This window comes from Bubalus bubalis, chromosome 3 (assembly GCF_019923935.1).
Source record: "Bubalus bubalis isolate 160015118507 breed Murrah chromosome 3, NDDB_SH_1, whole genome shotgun sequence".
Classification (NCBI taxonomy): domain Eukaryota; kingdom Metazoa; phylum Chordata; class Mammalia; order Artiodactyla; family Bovidae; genus Bubalus; species Bubalus bubalis.
In genome coordinates, this window is record NC_059159.1 from 170,431,245 (window position 1) to 170,453,426 (window position 22,182).

At 43.4% G+C, this 22,182-nt stretch overlaps 1 protein-coding gene across 1 annotated transcript in view; it reads right to left on the reverse strand.

Annotated features, from left to right (window-relative positions):
• The window catches only part of BRINP1 (BMP/retinoic acid inducible neural specific 1), a 200,040-nt gene that overhangs the window by 56,912 nt on the left and 120,946 nt on the right, over positions 1 to 22,182 (reverse strand). The window contains exons 3-5 of the mRNA XM_006061423.4: positions 15,399 to 15,589; positions 5,347 to 5,516; positions 2,269 to 2,374 (exon numbers count right to left, since the gene is read on the reverse strand). Coding sequence (XP_006061485.1) covers positions 2,269 to 2,374; positions 5,347 to 5,516; positions 15,399 to 15,589 — 467 coding nt within the window. The remainder of the gene's footprint in view (positions 1 to 2,268; positions 2,375 to 5,346; positions 5,517 to 15,398; positions 15,590 to 22,182) is intronic.

A 22,182-nucleotide genomic window follows, 5' to 3' on the forward strand; every position in this document is an offset into this window, starting at 1 on the left:
CAAATTGGTCTATTTCACTCCATCTCAACTGCTACCTCCTAAATTTGTGACATTTCATCTTGAATACTGCAACAGTCCTTGACTAACTGGTCACCAACCTCTAATCTACTCTTTTTAATTAACTGACCACACAATAGCCAGATTGATCTTTCAAAACATTAATCTCTTCCTGCTATTTTGTTTTTTAAAACCCTTTCATGGTTCCTACTACTGTCAAATTAATGCTCACTTCCTTTAAGTGCTTAGTGACTGAACAACAAATAACGTAACCAATGGCAGATCTGGGTTTTGGAGGACTGAGGCTTATACTGCAGGTGCCTACTGAGGAAAGGAATTCAAAATCACGTGTGAATGTGAGTATTTAGAATGAGAAACGTTGGGGACTTAGAAGGCCAGAGAGCCCTGGATCTTAAACTTCCTTAGCTTCAAGGTAAATCAGTTTCTAAATGTCCCTAAGATCTTAATAACTGCCTAGCAACATCTTGCTCATCCCACCTAAATTTACTCCAGATATAACTCACAGGTCTCTCTACCTCCTTCGTGCACAGCAGGGTGATCAGACGCAGATTGGAGCCACACTTCCTGGATTCAAACCCTGCTCTCACTCCACAAGTTCACTGTAGGCATTTGGGAACTAACGCTGGAAATCTTGGCACCCCCGAGGTTGGTCAGTCTTTCTTACTCATTTCTTATCAGGCATGACCAAACCCATCTGTCTACTCTTTTCTCTAATAAAGAGGGATAGGATTATTCTTCATGTATTTGAGGTTTTGTTTTCTCGGCTTCTATTTTAACACTAGACTGTTCTCTTGACCTGAATTTCCCTGATGGATTTTCATTCACTGCTCCCAAGTGACACTGCCAAGCTCACCCCGTACCGCTTTCCAACCATCTTCTATAACAGGAGCATGAATCAAAGAGTTGCCAAGGAACCAGAATATAAAAGTCATATTAGGCTCTGCTTAGCTCGATCTGCCAATCTCAACCCAACTTTCCTCCCACTGACATTCAGAATCACCTTTATCATATACCTTGCTAGAAGGTCACATTCTTAGCTCGCTCAAAGTATATGCCATTTTTTTCTGACTATAAAGTTAATACATGATCACTGTAGAAAAGTTAGAAAAGGAATTGGAAGCCTAAAATAAATCACCTCTAACCTAATCATACAGAAGTAACCTCTTAACATCTCGGCATAACTCCTTGCAATTTTATTTTTCCTTATCCTTTTACATTAAGTTCATACCATTCCTTCAGTCAAAATCATCCATTTTTAATGAACATCATACCAAATCATTTTCACATATCTTGGAAATTCTTTACAAACAACATTTTAGCACCTGCCTAATATTATGTGGTATGGATGCTACATAATTCATTTAGTCTCCTCAGGTAGAAAGCTGAGATCTTTACATTGTTTTTTTCTTTGCTATTATAAATTATGCTTTTTAAAACAGCACTATCTATGCTTAAAAGTCTTATCATTTCCCCCCCTACAATCTCCCCTTCTCTTCATGATGAATTAATCAGGATAAAATGACTGTTTTAAAACATGTTTCCTTCAGGGTCTTGAGTATATATGGACCTTACATACAATAGGTAATAAACAAATACAAATATATACTTCAACAAACTAATCCTTAGAATTATTGCAGTTTCACTAGCAATGCCTAAGAGTGTTTGTCTTGCTCTGTTCTAGCCAGCACTGAATGTTCTCATCTGCAAACTCTGCTAAAAGCACACTCGCCTACACAAACACATATATATGTATGAGTGTGCTAAAGACCACAAATGATTAACAAAGGAGAAAGAAGATTCCACAGAACCCCAAATTCTATAAAATGCCCTATAGTTCTTTGAATTCAAATAACATCTGCCAAAATACATTGAGAATCAAACACAATAATGTGGGAAATTCAGATGCTATGATATGAAACTTTAATATATATTAGATCTGGAACATCTATAAATAACACTGTTTAGACATTTTCATCAAAATAATCAGATAAAGCTCACACTTCCATACTTTATCTCTGAAAACTAATTAATAACCATGAATTTAATGTCCCATATATGTTAAAATTTTAAAAAAGACATCATATCATAACTGTCTTGATTTCCATATTTTTAGCTTTCATTGGTCTCTCTCTGCCTTTCATCTTCTTCTTCCTTCTCCCTCCCTTCTGGCCTCCTGGTACTCTCCCATCCCTCCTCTGGCAGGCTGCTCCCTCCCCCTCTCAGCTTCCATCGCTTCCACTGACATCCTACCTTGAAGATGCAGTTTGCTCTCGGTGCTCTGCAGAAGGACGGAACTCACAGAGTCCAGATTGTCGTAGCTGTTACAGCCCAGGGGCCCAGTGCGTGTCTCTGTGACCTGAGTGGACAGTGAGGGCGACAGGTGTGAGACAGGTGCCCTTGGCTGAGACGGATCCTGCAGAGTCAGCCCCCAGCAGTGAAGCAGCAGCAGGGAGAGTCTCACTGCGCCCGTGGCCACTCCCTGAGCCCCTTGCCTGTGTCGAGGACCAGGGCTGACTGGCGCCAAGCAGACAGGCTAGCAGGGCAATCTAGCACAGACGGGAGCCAGAATGCCCAGGTTCTGTCCTTGGTTCTCAAGTCACTGAGCCACTGTATTATACGAACTAATAACAAGTGGAAACACTACAGGGTATTTTGAAACCATGGGCTCTGGAAATCGGAGGGTCAGTGTTAAATCCTGGCTGGGCCATTGATTTGCTGTGTGACCACAGGCAGGCACTTCTCTAGGCTCCTGAAAGCTGAAGCTAATAAATCCTTCCCACGAAGGTTGTGAGACTAAACCTGATGGGCGGAAATGCCTGACACGTGGCATATGTTCGATAATAGACATCTCATTACCAAGAGCCTTATAAATTGCAATGTGCATTATCAATGAGTACATATGCATTGTCATTAGGCAAGAACAATGAACTCATTCCCATTTTCACAGAAAAATTAGCAAAGAGCACAATCAGCTCACCGCAGAATGGACGCCCCTGTCCTCTGGCGGTGTGTTTCTAAAACACTGTCTGAGAATAACCGAGGTAGTGGACAATAGGGTGAACAGCTATTCTAAAAGATAACCTTGAAATATGAATGGTTTCGTATGTAAAGTGGCTTCTTCATCCCTTCAGTCTTTACTTTCCATTATTTCACACAATCGTTGGTGGGCTTGTTTTGGGGTTTGCATCCTGCTGCTAAGACACAGCGCTGACTGCCGTAGAGAAGGAGGATTCTAGCAATGCCAGCCCCGCCTCTGTCCAGCAGTAGAACTTTGGGTCAGTAACTCCCCTTTATAAGCCTCAATTTCCCTATCTCTACAATATCAACTCTAACAGTAAAGGGATCATGTTTTTGAAGTGTTCAGCACTTAGGAAACAGTACATAAATGGAAGGTTATTAGGCTTTGCTTTTAAAAAGTAATTTATCCTTTTGTGTGTATAGAATAATAGCATGGTTATTGTTGAAAGACATTCAAAACTACCAATTCATCTTGCTATAGAGATACTCAGGAAGAGGAAAACAACTCAAGAAGGCAAAACTTCCCCACCTGGGTAGGCTGCTCGTCTTAGACAAAGCTGGCAGGGAGGCCCATTCTAACCAGCGGGGTCTTGAAGTAGCCTCAAGAAATGGCTAGAAAAACCTAAGTCCCAGATTGAATGTCGAGGGTGGAGCTGTTGCAAGAATGGTTTCTTGAGCGGCCTCTGTCTAATTTCTCTGAGAAACTCCTCCTAAAGAGGCAGACTGCACTTCCAGGATGCACAAGAGAGGATTATCTCCCGACAGAGCTTCAATATCTCAATTCTGAATCCCATCCCGGGGGGAGGGAACCATTTGGTAATAATGAAAACCAGGCCTTTGCTTTGCTCCTCAGACTCCGATGGCTTCATAAAGCTCCAGCTCTCTGTGCTGAGTTCTCTAACAACATAATCCCCCCGATATAGGCGATTCTTCTCGGATAAGCTGGCTCTTTGTTTGTCGATCTGATTTATTTCTCTCCCTCCTCAGCAAGGCTCTCCCGCCCACATTTCTTCTCTTCCCTTGGTCAATTTCTGACTCATCTGCCTGACTCCTACCAACACTCCCCTGCCACCCGCCAACCCTTCACACGCACACTATCCTGAGAGGTACCTTTTAATGTCTTGATAGAAGACTAACAACAACAACAACCTAACACTAAGTCTGCATTTTATTCAGAAGAAACCAGACTGGAGAATGAGAGGTAAAAAATGCAGGTATAATCTGGTTTAAGAGAACTTGAGATGGAAAAAAATCTTCACTGAAACCCTCCAAAGAGCTAATCCTTTTTATCAAAAATGCCCTCCTTCATTCTCTTTATAAAGGTAATCCTTGAATTTCTTATATTGAAAGTGAAGTATTTAAGTACCTATGCTCTAAGGCAGTGAGCTGAAACTTTACAGCTGCTCTTTCCAATACAGCTATTTAAATTCAAGTAAATTAAAAAAAAAAAAAAAAACCCTTACAAATATAGTTTGTAAGTAGCCGCATGTCATGAGTTCTATAACCCCATATGTCTAGTGGCTCCTGTCTTGGCCAGCACACATTCAGAGCTGTTCCATCACCTTGGAAGGGTCTACAGAACTGGGTGATGAGCATGGGTCAGCATGTGACAGGCTGGCTGTTTTTATAAATAAACTTTTACTGGAATACAACTATGATCATTTTTTTATACATTGTCTATGGCTGATTTTGTTCTACAGCAGCATAGGTGAGTTGTAGCAACAGGGGTCATATGACCTGCAAATCTTGAAATATTTATTATTGGCTCTTGACAAAAAATATTCCTGACCCTGGTCTAGAGAGTAGAGTTCTAATCCCTGTTACTGAACTGGCTAGGTGTGTAACCCTGAGCAAAAGTCTTCAACTTTTGGACCTCAGTGTTCATATCTATAAAATGGGGAGAGGGAGATGAATAACACAGGAGTTAACCAATTACTGGCTTAGGCATAATCTGACTCCTGTGAACTCTATGACCTTGTGAAAATGAATTACCCAGTGTAGCCTCAGTTTCTTCACCTATAAAGGGCGCCTGGAAATCATTGACATAGAACTTGAAGACTGAAAGAGAGTACTATGGATAATTATGCCTCATGACCACAGCCAGGGCTGTCCCAGGAAATCAGTATGTGTGATCTTAATGACAATGCTCAGGGTATTACAGGGCATTGGACAACCTCAGTCAGAGTGGCTGGCCAGGGGCACTGCTAGCTGCGTAGGAAATGAGGAAGGTAGGAATTTCATCTGCCCATCGACTCAGACCACTTTAGCACAGTGCTGCTGTCTTAAGAACCTGCCACCCTCAAGCTGTACCTTGATTGCTCCAGTTGATATCTGGATCTCATGGAGCCTCCTCATGGTGCCATCACGGTCAACAAAGTAGGATGACGCAAGCTGGTGCAGAGCTTCAACACTTTGCGTGGCATTCCCTGACTTTCTGTCCAGGCGACTTTTGTCCATGTACATGGTCAAGGCCTCCTCCCCTGCAGGGAAAAAGTAGAGAAGTCAGGCAGGCTGTTGAACTCCGTGAGGGGTAGAGAGGCTTCAGGGCTTCGAAGCAGAGAACAGCTTTGGACCTCTAAATTTGCCCAGATTTCCTACTGCCTCTGAAAATCAAGAGCATAGTACAAGCAAGACAGTCCAGAGGCGGCGGTGAGCACAAAGCTTCAACAGGAGGGGAATCATGAAAACAAACTTAGCTGATCCCTTCCCGCTCCTTTCTCCTCCTCCTCTGGTTCCTTTTTACCATCCAGTTCCTCTTATTCCTCCTCTCATTTCTCTTTTCTCCTCTTCCCTCCTTGTTTCCTCCTTTCCTTCCTCTCTTTCTCCTTCTGCTACCCCTTCCCAGATAGACAGATGGACAGAGAGAGCAAGAGATGGGGGAGAGAGAGATAAGATGCAGTTTAGACACAGATACAGATAAACATAGAAAAAGCAAGAGAGTTCCAGAAAAACATCTATTTATGCTTTATTGACTATGCCAAAGCCTTTGACTGTGTGGATCACAATAAACTGTGGAAAATTCTGAAAGAGATGGGAATACCAGACCACCTGATCTGCCTCTTGAGAAATCTGTATGCAGGTCAGGAAGCAACAGTTAGAACTGGACATGGAACAACAGACTGGTTCCAAATAGGAAAAGGAGTTCGTCAAGGCTGTATATTGTCACCCTGTTTATTTAACTTATATGCAGAGTACATCATGAGAAACGCTGGACTGGAAGAAACACAAACTGGAATCAAGATTGCCGGGAGAAATATCAATCACCTCAGATAGTCAGATGACACCACCCTTATGGCAGAAAGTGAAGAGGAACTCAAAAGCCTCTTGATGAAAGTGAAAGTGGAGAGTGAAAAAGTTGGCTTAAAGCTCAACATTCAGAAAACGAAGATCATGGCATCCGGTCCCAACACTTCATGGGAAATAGATGGGGAAACAGTGGAAACAGTGTCAGACTTTATTTTTCTGGGCTCCAAAATCACTACAGATGGTGACTGCAGCCATGAAATTAAGACGCTTACTCCTTGGAAGGAAAGTTATGACCAACCTAGATAGCATATTCAAAAGCAGAGACATTACTTTGCCCACAAAGGTCTGTCTAGTCAAGGCTATGGTTTTTCCTGTGGTCATGTATGGGTGTGAGAGTTGGACTGTGAAGAAGGCTGAGGGCCGAAGAATTGATGCTTTTGAACTGTGGTGCTGGAGAAGACTCTTGAGAGTCCGTTGGACTGCAAGGAGATCCAACTAGTCCATTCTGAAGGAGATCAGCCCTGGGATTTCTTTGGAAGGACTGATGCTAAAGCTGAAACTCCAGTACTTTGGCCACCTCATGTGAAGAATTGACTCATTGGAAAAGACTCTGATGCTGGAAGGGATTGGGGGCAGGAGGAGAAGGGGACGACAGAGGATGAGATGGCTGGATGGCATCACTGACTCGATGGACGTGAGTCTGAGTGAACTCCGGGAGTTGGTGATGGACAAGGAGGCCTGGCGTGCTTCGATTCATGGGGTCGCAAAGAGTGAGACACGACCGAGCGACTGATCTGATCTGATCTGACAGATAAACAAATAGGAATAACTATGTGTCTGCGGAGAGAGGAAGAACTAAACTGTCAGTCCCGTGAAAGCAGATACTGTCTATATTATTGTTGTTGTTGTTTAATTGCTAAGTCGTGTCTGACTCTTTTGCAACCTCACAGACTGCAGCCTGCCAGGCTCCTCTGTCCATGGGATTTCCCAGGCAAGGATACTGAAGTGGGTTGCCAGTTCCTTCTCCAGGGGATCTTCCCGACTCAGGAATCGAACCTCGGTCTCCTACATTGCAGATGGACTTTTTATCACTAAGCCACTGGGGAAGCCCACTGTCTATATTAGTCACTGCTTTAGGAGACTGGGGTCAATCCTTGGGTCTGAAAGATCCCCCAAAGGAGGAAATGGCTACCCACTCCAGTATTCTTGCCTGGAGAATTCCATAGACAGAGGGTTAGCAAAGAGACAGACACAACTGAGGGACTGAGCATGCGTGTAACATAATCCTTTGTCCAAAGTCTGGTGCTTGGGATATATTAATAGTAAACAGTTAAACCATCTACTTTTTTCATTTATTCAATAAATATTTCTTAAGCTACATTTTGCAGGAGAGGGGAGATGACAAGAAAGTTAGACATAGCATAGGAGAGAGAGAGAGAGAGAGAGAGAGAGAAACCTTACCTAATTTACTCCATGAATTTTTCCTTAGAAATAAATGCATATGTTACTAACAGTACGGATTTATGGTGGATTTTATTTTGGATAACAGGATGATTCATCAGAACTTCAGAAGGGAAGCTCCACCTAAACAGATCTGATTCTTGCATCTCTGGCTCTACTCTCAACTAACTGTGAACCTGGGGACATTCGTGAACCTCTGTTTCTCAGTTTATTCATGAATAGGATTAGAGGAAGAAGAGCACCTATTTCATGGAGTAATTAAGAAGAATAAATTAATTAGTACATACAAAGTCCTTACATTAGCATCTGTTTGTTGTAGCAACCAAAAATCATTTGGAATATTAGCAGAACCTTTGATTCTAGAACTAGACTGCCTGGACTTGAACGAGCTACAGGAATCAGTTGCAAATCCCTCTGCACGGCAGGGTTTTCATGCGTAATATTGGAAACAGTAGCTGTTTACCTCCTAGGTTGTCATAGGATTAAATCTGTTAATGACATAAAGTACCTGAGCTCTGCCTGGCACAGAATAAGTTCTGCCATTGTTTGGTACCGCAAATTATCAGTCATATAGGACTTATCCTTGCTTTTCGTCAACCCAATACAATAGGGTCGTCAGAGAAAAAACGTTACCGATAACTTTCTGAGGACAAAAGGCTGATATCGAAGATAACTGAAATTTCTTTAGAATGCTGATGATTTTTTGTTAAAGGGAAGGTTAAACACACACACATATACACACACACACGCACAACAATTACTCTGGGAAGAACAGGAGGCAGACACGGTCCTGACACAAAGGTTAATCCCTCCGCCTTGGCCCCGCCCTGACTGCTTTTAGAAGGTGGTTTCCTTGTGGTTCTGTGGCTCCCTGTGGAGCCTACAGTCTGTCTTTCAGCCAGACCATTCCTTCTGCCTCCATGCTTTATTCTTGCCAATTTTCCTCCCGGTCTTTCCTCAGACTCCATTTTTATTTGTTTATTTATTTTCTGCTTGGAATGCCATGATTTCCTCCCTCTACACGTCTGGCTCCTGAAATCCTGTCCAGCTTTCTGCACCCTACGCCAGTGTTGCCCCCTCTTACCCCTGTGTCCGTGGCCTCGTGTCTCCTGCACACGCTTCAGAACCTGCTCGGTTACCCCGTCCTGGTGCGGCTTTCCCGGCCACACCCTCCCCGCAAGACAGCTGTCATCACCTGGCTTTATCGCTCTCCAGGGCGTCCATTCTGCTTAGCTCGCATATGTGCGCTGTATTCCATGTGCTCTGAGCACCGCCAGGCAACGCTGACAAGTGAATAAGAGCGCCCCCATCCTGGAGTCACCCAGGGAACGTGCGTGCTGCCCAGTGTAGGAGCCACTGGCCAAATGCGGCTGCTGAGCATCTGAAATCCAGTCGTACCAAGCTGAGATGCACTGTGCCTATAAACTACACAGTGGAATCCCAAGAAATGGACAATGTCAAAAAAAAAAAAAAAAAGCAAACTAAAATATCGCAGTAATAGCAAAGGCTGGAAAGGGTGTGGAGAAAATGGAACCTTCCTCCACTGTTGGTGGGAATGTAAACTGGTGCAGCCATTATGGAAAATAGTATGGAGGCTCCTTAAAAAACTAAAAAATATGATCCAGCAATCTCACTCCTGGGCACATATCCAGAGAAATCTCTAATTTGGAAAGGTCCATGTACCCCGTGTTCATAGCAGTACTATTCACAACAGCCAAGGCGTGGAAACAACTCAACACTCATCAACAGATGCTTGACTTATGAAGGTGTGTTACATATGGGCCATGGAATATTACTCAGCCATAAAGAAGAATGAAACAGTGCTGCCTACAGCCACATGGATGGACCTAGAGATGATTATACTGAGCGAAGTAAGACAGAGAGAGACAGATATCACATGATGTCACTTACATGCAGGTTCTAAAAAATGATACAAATGAACTTATTTACAAAGCAGATTCACAGACACAGAAAACAAACCTATGGTTACCAAAGGGAAGAGGGCAGGATGGATAAATTAGGAGTGTGCAATTAACAGGTGCAAATTACTATACATAAAAGATAAGCAACAAGGGTTTACTATACAATAAAGGGAACAAGATTCAATGTCTTGTAATAACTCATAATGGAAAAGAATCTGAAGAAATATATACAAAACTGAATGACTGCTGTACATCTAAATATAATGCAATATTGTAAATCAAATATACTTCAACTACAAAATAAAAACAGATTAACAGGAAAAAAGAAATAAAAATATCAATAATAGGTTTTCATTACATGTTGAAATAATATTCTGGATATATTATGTGAGATAAAATATATGGTTAAATTGACTCTCCCCCTTTTCTTTTCACTTTTAAAAACGTGATTGGAAAGTTGTGAATGGCATATGTGACTCACACTAGCGGCTTATGTCATATTTCGATTGGACGACCCTGGTCTAGTGGACAGACACACACAGGAATCACTTCAACACACACGCCAGATGAAGAGTGAAGGTACCGCTGCGTGGGGTGGGATGCAGCCTGGAGGGGGCGCCTGCATCCCTGTCAGTACTGTGGGACCCAAGCCACTGATGCTCTGATCTCTCCCCGCTGCATCTGCTGTCACTCCAGCTATGCTCGGTCCTACACAAACGTGTCCTTTTTCCTCTCATGGATGGGGCTCTGCTTTTCTCCTGGCTGACTTCTACTCATTGCTCAGGTGGCACCAAACTCAACACCACCTCTAGGAAGCCTTCCGTGAGTCACCAACTGTTTACTTAGGCTGAAGTAAGGACACTAACCACATGCTTCCATGCATGGCCTCCTTGTATTTCTGCTACACTTCCTGGTGATTGCTTCTTGAACAGCCTGTCTCTTTTACTAGAGAAGAAGCTCTGTGAAGTCAACGAGGATGTAAGAGCCTTTCATCACTTCATTGTCATTGCCTAGCACAATCTGGGCATATATTATGTGCTTAACAAATGATCAGCATTTTATGTGTGGATGAAGGGATAAAGACGAAAGTGGTCCAGCTCTACAGTGTTTGTTGAATGACACATCTGCCTTAACTACTAGACTGAAATCTTCCCATGAGAAGATTCAGGATCATTAAAATTAATCTCTGGGTTCCACATGCCTAGATTTAAGCTGAGTTCAGGATAAGAAACTCATATCTACTCCTTCCCATGAAGCCTTTGCCAGTTATACAGGAGAGCGTGGCTGTCCATCCTTTGGATCTGCAGCAACCTGAACAGACTTGGCTTAAAGATGACTTTATACTCAACAATTGGAGAAGGAAATGGCAACCCACTCCAGTATTCTTGCCTGGAGAATCCCAGGGACAGGGGAGCCTGGTGGGCTGCCGTCTATGGGGTGGCACAGAGGCGGACACAACTGAAGCGACTTAGCAGTAGCAATACTCAACAATTAGATGTTGAGTTCCAGAGGGCGAGTAGTGGCCTGAGGCGAGAAGGACTCTATCTGATTTTTCTTTGTAATGTTCCCAGTGCTTCTCCCAGGTCAAATGAGCCAAAGTTCAGTTACCATTTGATGGGCAGAGGGGGAGACAGATGATTAAATGGATAGATGAACAGATGGATGAGTGGAGAGGTAAATGATTAAATAAGTGAATATAAGCTAGAAGTTAGAGCCAGGAGGCAGAGGAAATAAATATTACACGTGTCAGTTCAGGCTCTCTAAGGGGCCTGTGAAAGAGAAGGCGAAATAGCCCAGGTCCCTCAGGACTGAGAACTGGAAGAAGCAAACCTTAGATCAAGAGGGGTTAATGGGCTTCTTGCTGCATTATTAAGACTTAATTTCTTGTTTATTAAGAGAACATTCTGTTTAGAGTTGCTTTCCCATTTGGGCATTCCTGCAAATTGCCTCTTCACCCCTCATAGCCCTTTCCTCAGTCTTTCTGTCCTCTGGGGGTTTTGTCTCACTCTCTGCAGCACTTCTTTCAGGGGGGAACAAAGTGGGACATGCAGAGGATGGGCGATGAGGGGAAAACCCATCATCTTACCTTCTGAGTCACTAGGGGACACTGTTTCCAGAAAAGGGAAGGGCATGTCTGGACTTCAGGTCTCTGGGGTATCCCTCAGCCTTTCCTTCTGAAAAGCCTTTCCTCAGCCTTTCCCCAGCGACTTAGTTCACAGCCTTCCTCTTAGCCAAGGGGAGCTCTCCCAAAATACAGGGTGGGTAATGAGTATACACACACACACACATTTACACAAGCACAAAACCATAGGCTTTCACACATTCAACAGACATTCCTGCAATATGCATACATTCACATACATGTGAAAGCTCACATACACACATATATGTATATACTGCAGCCATATTCATGGGTTCTAGGCATATGCATGTGTGCAATGCATGTGTATGTATGTCCATGTATAGATTAACTTTCACAAAAGTATTAGCAGGCATCTGTGCAAGCGGGCATGCACTCCCATGCACATGTGCAAGCTTAGTTATATACATCACACAGACACCCAGCCTGCAAGGTGTTCCCTTTGGTCTAAAATAGAAGCTTCAGAGGAACCAAGGGGAATGACCATCCCTGCATAGATTGTGTCATTCCAGACCCCAATGTTTTCACTTCATCACTATCCATAAAAGGCTCTCACATCAAGTATTTTATGAGTTGAACAGACGTCGCCCCAAAAGTGAGGATCCCAGAGAAACGTCTTAGATGTCAGCCCTCCCACCGACTGTGCCCCCTCCTTCTCACTCCCTCTCCTTCCTCGTCTCTAAATGCATCCACTTGTCCTGTAAGTGACAGTTTAAGGATCATCTTTTGTTGTTTGAGTATGCCCTCAGGAACTCACCTGACACCTCAAACAGCTCATCAAAGCAGTTCTTCTAAATGAATATGGTGTTCTCCTTAGGAAAAATTATAGTGAATACAATTCTCTGCACTTCCTTATATTTATATGGAAAAATGGAGAGCCAGACAAGAAAGTGAATTTCTCTGCATCTGCCATTTATCTAGTGAAGGGGAGGAAGGGGCTGTAATCCTGAGTCTCCAGGGTGTGAGTCTCACTAAACAGTAACACTCTGTGCTGTGCTCAGTCACTCAGTCCTGTCTGACTCTCTGTGACCCCATGAACCGCAGCCCACCAGGCTCCTCTGTCTGTGTAACTTTCCCAGCAAGAATGCTGGAGTGGGTGGCCATGCCCTCCTGGTTGGATCTTTCCAAGCCAGGGATGGAACCCACACCTCCTACATCTCCTGCGTCGGCAGGAGGGTTCTTTACTGCTGAGTCCTCAGGGGAGCCCCCAAACAATAACAATAATGATCGCAAGAACAACAACGGCCATGATTTCTTAGGAGCCAAGCACCGAAATAAGCACTGTCAATGCATCGTTTTCTATAATCTTCAAAGTATGCGTGAATAGCAGTATTATTTCTATTTGCACAAGAGGAAACCAAGGCTGAGAGTATCGAGTAAACTGTCAAGGTGACACAAAACTTGTGAGAACCAGGAGATCAAACGCCAGAGTCCGCCCTTCTAGACCCTACGATCTACGGCCCCCTTCTCTGCCATTGCATGAGGACACTCTTAAGAAAGACTTTTCCATGAATGAATGAATGAAATGATGATGTGAGAAGGACCTCACATGGCTTCTGATGCTGTGTCCATCAACAGTAAATCCTCCCGCCTCCCCGCTCCCCACTTCGCCCGCTGAGGATGGAGAAAGCATTTAGGGCTTGCTGTCCAATACTGGAACTCAGTCCAATGCTCTGCATATTTTAAAATGTTGTGCTGTAAAAACAGGAGAGGAACAAGGCTCTGTGAATAATTCACCACCTCGCCTCGGAGAAATTAAAAATATATTTCACTGCAAAAGAAAAGTCGTTGTTATTTGGGACTTCCGGGGACTTGGACAGAACACAGTTTCTAATGGAAGAACTGCATTGATCCTAGTAACTATTTTTTTTTTTTCCCAAGTGAAATGGGAGGTGGGGGAAGTTTAAAGAAAAGAGTACATGTTAATGCCACACTCAATGTAGAAGTGATTTCATTTTCATTTTATGATAGAGCAGAATTTATATGACATGATTTAACATTCATCAGTTAACCAATACATGCTGGCTGATTGATTGTTGGATTGGGCAGGTTGGCAGGTCAGTGAGCTAGTTAAAGAGATGACAGATGTTGGGTCAAAAAATAATGCAAGATTTGTGGACGGAAAACCCTAAGTTAAAATGTTACTTTTGTCACCAATCTTAGCTATACCTCTTGAAAGTCTCAGCTTCCTTATATATATAATGGAGATAATATAATCTAACTTGTCATTTTTGCAGACTAAAGAGGGCATAAAATGCCTGCTAAGACTATAAGCAAATATTCAATAAGGTGTGGCAAGTATGAGTAACTGGGGCTTTCCTGGTCTGCAATGCAGGAGATGCTAGTTTGATCCCCTGGAGAAGATCCTCTGGGGAAGGAAATGGTAACCCACTCCAGTATTCTTGCCTGGAGAATCCCATGCCCAGAGAAGCCTGGCGGGCTACAGTCCCATGGGGTCACAAGAAGTCGGACACGACTGAAGCAACTAAGTAACAACAACAACAACAACACGAATTCCTAAGTAGTGGATCCGAAAGAAGGAATTGGCCCAACCAACCTCTCCCCCCACAGCTTCCACATCATCACATTTCTAAGCTGATCTGCCTTGAAAGGCATATTGTGTGCTCAGCCTAGAAAGTTTCACCACTCTTATTCTACACAGACAACTTCTACTGAGCTAAACTATCACTTCCTCTAGGAAGTTTACACGACCACTCCAGCTTGTGCTCACCCTCCTCAGAAAAAGAGGACCAGCTGTGATAACCATGACTCGGGCTACCCACTAGCCTTTGCCAACACGCCAGTCCTGATTATTTCACTGACATGAGCCAAACCTAAACGCAACTTTGCAGCTCTCTGAGCAGGTGGTGTGGTGCTCCATCACCTAAGGGGCTTTCTTGAACTTCACTGGACCCAGTCGTTGTGGCAGAAACCTGACATCCAAAGGAGAGTAGCTCATAATACAAGACGATGACGCGTGTGGGCAAGACCCGCATGCGGCTGAGTGCAGTAGTCTCTACCATCTCCTCTGTCATTTGCATTTCATTTCTCTCATTTATCCTCCCCTCTTATCCTCACTCCCTTCAAGATGAACTGGACACAAAGTGGAGAAACAGGTAAAGCTGAGTAGGCAGGAGCAGTTAGTCTGTTTTCCTACTGGTCTAGTCCAAACCCATAGAAGATGCAATGATACCCCCTTTGTAAAATGATAACCTCAAGTTATCAGCCCCTAAAGCAGATTCCGATAAACAAAAAGACCTCTTGCAACAATATCTCAAATTTAATTTTTCCCTCAGATTAGACTGTCCTCCAAAGGAATCAATACAATAAGAAGATTAAACATTCCCAACAGATTGAGCTAATTCCAAGGTGATGCCATTATTCCCACACAAAGTTAGAAAACTCTCAAGTTAGATTTTCCCAGAGAACAGAATCAGCCAAGACAATCTGGCTTCTCTGACAACATAGCCTTCTGAGTGATGTACAATGGCAGAGATGTTAAGATGGCTTTGATCCCAGGCCACCCCATGGTCCCCTCCGTCCCAGACCCAAAGTCACAACAAGGTTATATGGCCCAGTGACTGTCGACCTACCTCCCAAGGTGGCGGAGATGAGGAGGTGGGTGCCGTACTTTTTGATGATGGTATCGATGAACTGCTGAGTGGTGGGTCTCCTGCCGAGCAGGCGGATGCTCCTTTGAAACTCCGGCATGAGGGGCACTGGATGACGGACCAGGTCTCTCCTCTCGATGGCTGTGTTCCTCACCTTCCAACGGGCAAACTCCCTGGGCAGGAGAGATGGGTGAGACTCTCAGCTTACTAGCTCTAGCCCCAAGCCAAGTCCACCCAACCAGCCCATCTAGGGATGTATCCTTAGGTGAGAGAGTGCTTGCAGCTATTTTCAATATTTGTTAACCGATACTTAGCTCTGGAACCCTTGCTCTTTTCAGCACCACGAATACTTACTGCATGATTTTCTCATCACTAGGGGCTTCCCTGGTAGTTCACACAGTAAAAAGTACGCTACAACTCAGAAGACCTGGGTTCAACTCCTCGAACAGAAAGATCCCCTGGAGGAAGGTACGGCAACCCACTCCAGTATTCTTGCCTGGAGAATCCCACGGACAGAGGAGCACGGCAGGCTACAGTCCACAGGGGCGCCAAGAGTCGGACATGACTGAGCCACTGACAGTCTCATCCCTGGGATGCCGCAGCGAACCAGAGAGGCGCGGTCATGCTTTCCTGATGCTTCCGGGGCATCAGACGCAAAAATCCCTGTCATCTAGTTGCTTAGTCATCTCTCTCACTAGAGCATGAGTGAAACCATAGAGATGGGGTCTTCTCAGGTACACGGTACATGGTACATGGTGGAGTCAAAAGCATGCAGGCTGGATGAATAAATAAGCAAAAGAATAAAGGAAGGAAGGAAGGCTCTGTACCAATGGACAAGGCATAAGGCTCAATGCAACTTAAAAGTTGTTCGAAGACAATTCCACGATCCAATAATGAGCCCAGGACTCAGCTTCAATCGAAAATTTCCTATGCATTCATTGAACAACTACTGTTTGAAAGAAACTAAGCTATGTTCTGAACACCAGGTGAGGGAATTTCCACTCTTCCCTTCACTACTGATGGAGAAAGTCAAGATGGAGAGACACTGGACTTGGGAGTCTACAATCAGGGTCTCAGTGTGCCTCCTGTAAATTATGGAGTGTGATCTTGGCCAGAGGATGTCACTTCTCTGGATCTACATTTCCTTATGTGTAAAATCCAATCAATATTATCTATTTCCTATTGCTGGTGGCCAGAGTACATGAAGCCTAGGGTGTGAAAATACTATTGGGAAATGCCAGGTACTAATCCAACATGAAAGTTTTATAACTTTTATCTCCGCACACATTCACGGATATATAAATCATTAAAGGTTCACAGGTGATGGATGAGGAGCATGCAAACCAAATACAAGTAGACGCTTTAAGGGCCTCGGTTCAGGTTGTTTTTGCTTTAATAATGACCTCTGTTCCTAGCAAAAATGGAGCTCCCCCTGGAACAAGCAGCTCTCTGACCTGTCTGAGTTATAAGCTCCAGGTCCCTTGAGCAAAACAGATTAGTCAAGAGGACAGTGAGGTCAGCCCAGACAGATGATGGGAGTGGGAGTCTAATGAAAAGGTCCCCTCTCCTGCCACAAGCTGGGAGAGATGAATAAAGGAACAGGCATGGAGCAAGAAGACGCAGAACAGGGTGGAAAACAGGACGGAATACGTCTCGGTAATTCAGTGGTGGAGTCTGACCCCTGATGCAGAGAAAGCTGTGTCTGAAGAAAAAGCTTCCACAGTGACATGCATTTCCAAGCCTCAGAGCCTATGGTCTGTGTCTGCTTAAGAAACCTCTGTCCATAATTCATAACACAGTTTGAATTCTAAATAAAGTCAGCTCAGTGCTCTGCACGAGGTAGATGTATATCAAATCTACCAACTGCACTCAGTGAACCTTGCAGGGCACTTACCCAGGGCCAAATATTATGTTCACAGGAGGGAGGGGACACACCCCAGTCTCGTGTCTTTAAGATGCTCATAGTCCGGCAGGACAATCATGCCCTGCTTATTGTAAACCAAAGGCTACAAGTCGCAAAAGAAGGAACACAGACTTCTGAGGTCGGTAGGGGAAGCTTCAGTGAGAAGGTCTCATCTTAACTATAGTTTTGTGATTCAAACAAACAGAAATGTTGGTTTTTAAAAAAATCCAAATACCCATGTAGATGAAAGGGCAGGAGCAGAGTGAGTAAGAGGACACAGAACACTTTATGGGAAGAGCTGCACAGGAGGTGAAGTGTATGAAGGAGAGGGTGTGAAACGGGACAAAGTGGAGCATGTGGGGTGACCAGGCATTAGAGGTGGGGGATGTCAGAGCCAGCTGAGGGGGTCTCACAGGGGTGGTCGGCAGCTGGTAGCATGAGTCCCTAAGATTACTGCATCCTGCTCTGGGTAATCTCCTCCCCCAGAGTGCAGGCTGAATAGGACCCAGTGATTTGTTTCTCATGAACAAAATGTGAAGGAGACAGCAGGTGAGTTTTGTGATCAGGTTACAAAATATGGCAACTTCTTAGCCATAAGAAAGAACGAAATGATGCCATTTGCAGCAACATGGATGGACTTAGATATTATCATACTAAGCAAAGTAAGTCGGACAGAGAAAGACAAATATCATGTGATATGACTTCTATGTAGAATCTAAAACATGCCTCAAATGAAAATATCAATGAAACAGAAGCAGACTCACAGACATGGAGAACAGACTGGTGGCTGCCAGGTGGGTGGGAGGGGAGGAGGGGGAGCTTGGGCTTAGCGGATGCAAACTGGCATATACAGGATGCACAGCAAGGCCCTACTGTGTGGCGCAGGGAACTGTATTCAACATCCTGTGATAAATCATAATGGAAAAGAATATGGAAATGAATATACATATATATGGCTTCCCGGGTGGCACAGTGGTAAAGAATCTGACTGCCAATGCAGGAGACGCAAGAGACAGGGGTTTGATCCCTGGGTCAGGAAGATCCCCTGGAGGAGGAAATTACAGCCCACTCCAATATTTTTGCCTGGAAAATTCCATAGATTGAGGAGCCTGGCAGGTTACAGTCCATGGGACTGCAAAGAGTCGGACATACATATATATATATATCTGAATCACTTTGCTAACCCTAACCCTAGCCCTAGCCCTAGCATGAATTAACTGATAATTTACAAGTATAGTTGTAAATCAACTATACTTCAATAAAAGTATAGTTGTAAATCAACAACACTTCAATAAAATTATTTAAAAACCACCCAAAGCATGGTAACTTCCATTTTTCCCCTCCCCTCCATTTCTTTCTCCATCCCCTCTCTCTCTTTGTCCTTGTCTGGCTCTCACGCTGCCTTGATGTGAGATGCTCTATCAAGAGATCTGTATGGAGAGGAAGGGAGGTCTCTGGTCAACAGCTTCTGAGGAAGAGACCACACGGGGGCTGGGTGCTAACAGCAACCGTGTGCATGAGCTGGAAGGCTGACCCTTCCCTGCAAAGCCTTGAAATGATGATGGTGTAGCAAGAGCAAGGGCATCTTGCTGAGCCACAGCCAGATCCCAACCAAGGGAAACTGTGAGATAATACATAGAGTTGTATTAAGCTACAACCTGCGTAATCTGTTTCTCAGCACCAGATGACCAAGAAAAGATGATGAGAATCATCAGATATTTCTGAGGAAAGAGTGTTTCCTCATCAGCGTATCACTGACATGTATAAAACTATACATATATATATATATGTATAATGGAATTAAATATATATGTATAGGCATAGAAACATATACTTCTTTCAGTATTATAGACAAATGATAGTTTTAAAATAGTATGTTATATAACTATGCTATATACAGGGATAATATATATACATAACTTTTATTTATAACTTACAAACTTGGGTTACTATTTTTTTAATGTGAATATGTCTACATTCCTCAAAATTAACATGAATTTACACACAGAGAGGTTAAGTAACATGTCAAAAGTCACACAGCTCATTAGTGGTAGAGCTGGGAGTAGAAAATTTGTATCCTGATTCTTAAATCATTCTTTTAATGTAGATATTGAGAAGGAGAATATAAAAACCATGATAAAACCAGTACTGACACAAAGGAGTGATGCCACACCACCATCAAATTACAAACCCCATGATTTAACTTCTTTTTCTTTCTTTCTGTCTTTTTCCACCAACCTTCACATTCTTTCTGATGTTCACCAGCTATACATCCAGGGTCTGCCATCTGTGTTGCTTCCCTGAAAAAACTAGGGAGGAAGACAGTGCTGCGTTCCTGTTCCTCCCTCACCACGTGGATGCTAGAGGATGCACTGTGATCTGCAGAGCACAGTAAAAGCTCAGTAATTGGGGGATGTTATGAAGTTCTGACTGCCAGGCACTGCCTGTTCAGCACCACAGACAAGGAACTGATCCATCTTACTGAAAAAGAGTGGATGTTTAAGAAAGGTATTAAGCAATTATGTGCTATTTGCAACAGTCATTTTAGTCATAGAGGGATCAGAAAGAAGGATCTCTAACTCAGTCTGCAGGAGGGGCTGGGGTGGAAATGGGGATGTCAGAACATCCTGTAAAGCTTAATCCTGAAAGGAACATTGCATGTGGCTAGATGAAGACAGGGGAAGGATATTTCAGGAAGAATGAGCTCCACGTGCAAAAATGCCAGAAAATAAGAGAAAAGGACAGTAGTTGGAGAGAAAGGGATACATGTGTGTGCAGCTTTCATGTGTGTGCATAGGAAATGTAAGAGGTAAAAGGCTGTTGTGACCACGCAATGAAGGGTTTTCTGTGTTGAACTGTGATATTAGATTTTTATCTATAAACTATATATCTATAAACCATATAAACAGAGTTTATAGATATAAACTCTTTTCTTAATGGGCAATAATAAAGACTAAAAATGTTTTAAGAATTAGTCTACATGACTCTGTGAAAATCAAGGGAATGCTGGACCTAATAAGACTGTAACCGTCAGGATTCCATGATTTTATCCTCTTTACCAAAATACACTTAAGCAAAAGGTCTTCATAGCTCCTGGATCTATTTAGAAGTAGATGTAAACAACTGAAACAGTTGGATTTTGCTTTCAAAATTTAAAAACACTTGTTATTTTTCCAGATCTTTGTTTACAGTAGTAAACAAATTAGGTAGAAGTCTTGCTATCAAGGAGCTTACATTCTCATGAGAGTGGACAGCTAATAAAGAGACAAATGCGTACCATGTCAGAGGGAGAAAAATGTATGAAGACAAATACACAGCAAAGGAAGGAAGTACAAACGTCCAGGGGAAGGGGAAGATGGAGCTCCATATATGTGGTCAGAAAAAGCTTCCTAATTTGATGACATTTAAGGAGACTTGAAGGAAACAAGGAATGGTGGAACAGCAATCTAGGAAGAAGGAACAGCAGGTGCAAAGGTCTCAAGGTAGGAATAAGTTTGCCAGGTTTGGAAACAAGGAGGCAGGCCGAGATGAGCAGATGAGTAGAAGAGACGTTACAACAGGAAGGGTAATAAGTATATATACCATCAAAACATGGGAAGGGGTTGGCACCAATCTCACATGGCAAGTCTATATTCAGAAAATATTATTTATTTTTAAATTCTAAGTAATATGGAAAGTCAAAAGAAGATTTTGAGTAATGACACCATCTAATTTGTGTTCTAAAAGAGGGGTAGGTAATCTTTTTCTGTGAAGGGCCAGATAATGTTTTAGGCTCTGAAGCCATAAGGTACTTATTACTCAACTTTGTCCTGGTAGTATGAGGAACCACAGACAATAATGATTGAGCATGGCTGTGTTCCAATAAAACTTTATTTACAAAAGCAGGTTTCAGGCCTGATGTGGCCCACAGTGAGTATGACCCCTGTTCTAAAAGCACCACTGTGATTCCTTTCATAAAAGTCATCAGATCTAACCCACTCAGTTCATGGATGGCAAAATTGAATTTGTAAGACAGTAACTTATTTGCCCAAGATCACACAGCAAATGATTGGCAGGGCTGAACTCAGGGCCTAGGGCTCCTGATTTCAAATGCAGTGGTCTTTCTTTGGAACATGCCACCTTAAAAAAAAAAAGTAAAAGAAAATAAGAGCAAGAAAACGTCTTGCTGGTCATGTTGTCTAACTGCTCTGCTGGCCCAGGAACAATTTCATGTAAGTTCTCAGTGAATTGAGCACAACATAAAATATATCTATCTTTCTGAGCCCACAGAGCAAGCAAATTCCCCTTGGAGGAGAAGGCAGTGCTCACAAAGGCATAGGATAAGTTTATGCCCAATTAAACATCCCAGCAGGGCAGGTGAACCAATTAGACTGAGATTAAAAAAGGATCCTGGATGGAAGGCATGGGGTGGCTGCAGCAAGGCCCATCCCACTGGGGGAGCAGAAGGTGGAGGGTGGATGATGACAGAAGCCGCGATGGGTGGAGACTGGATCCAGGGTCGTAGGATTTAGGATGAGGGTAGAGAGCAAACTGCAATCCCAAGACTCTCATTTAAGAGCACTGTTTTCATAGTAATCTGCCCCTGTCTTCTTTGTCAGCTCTCTGCTTTCATGCACACACACACACACACACACACACGCACACACACTCTGAGAATAAGTTGCGCTGAAGGAGAAAGGACTGCGAGCAGACAGAACTGGCTCTGTGCCCTTGGGGAGGTGTGTGTTTACTCTCCTGGGAAATAAGCTGATTGTATTAGATGCTCTTCAGTTCTGTAGCTCGCAGCCAGGGCCTCGGAGATGGCAATCTTGACTCTGCCATCAATTAGCTGTGAAACCACGACGAGTTTGCATATATACTGCA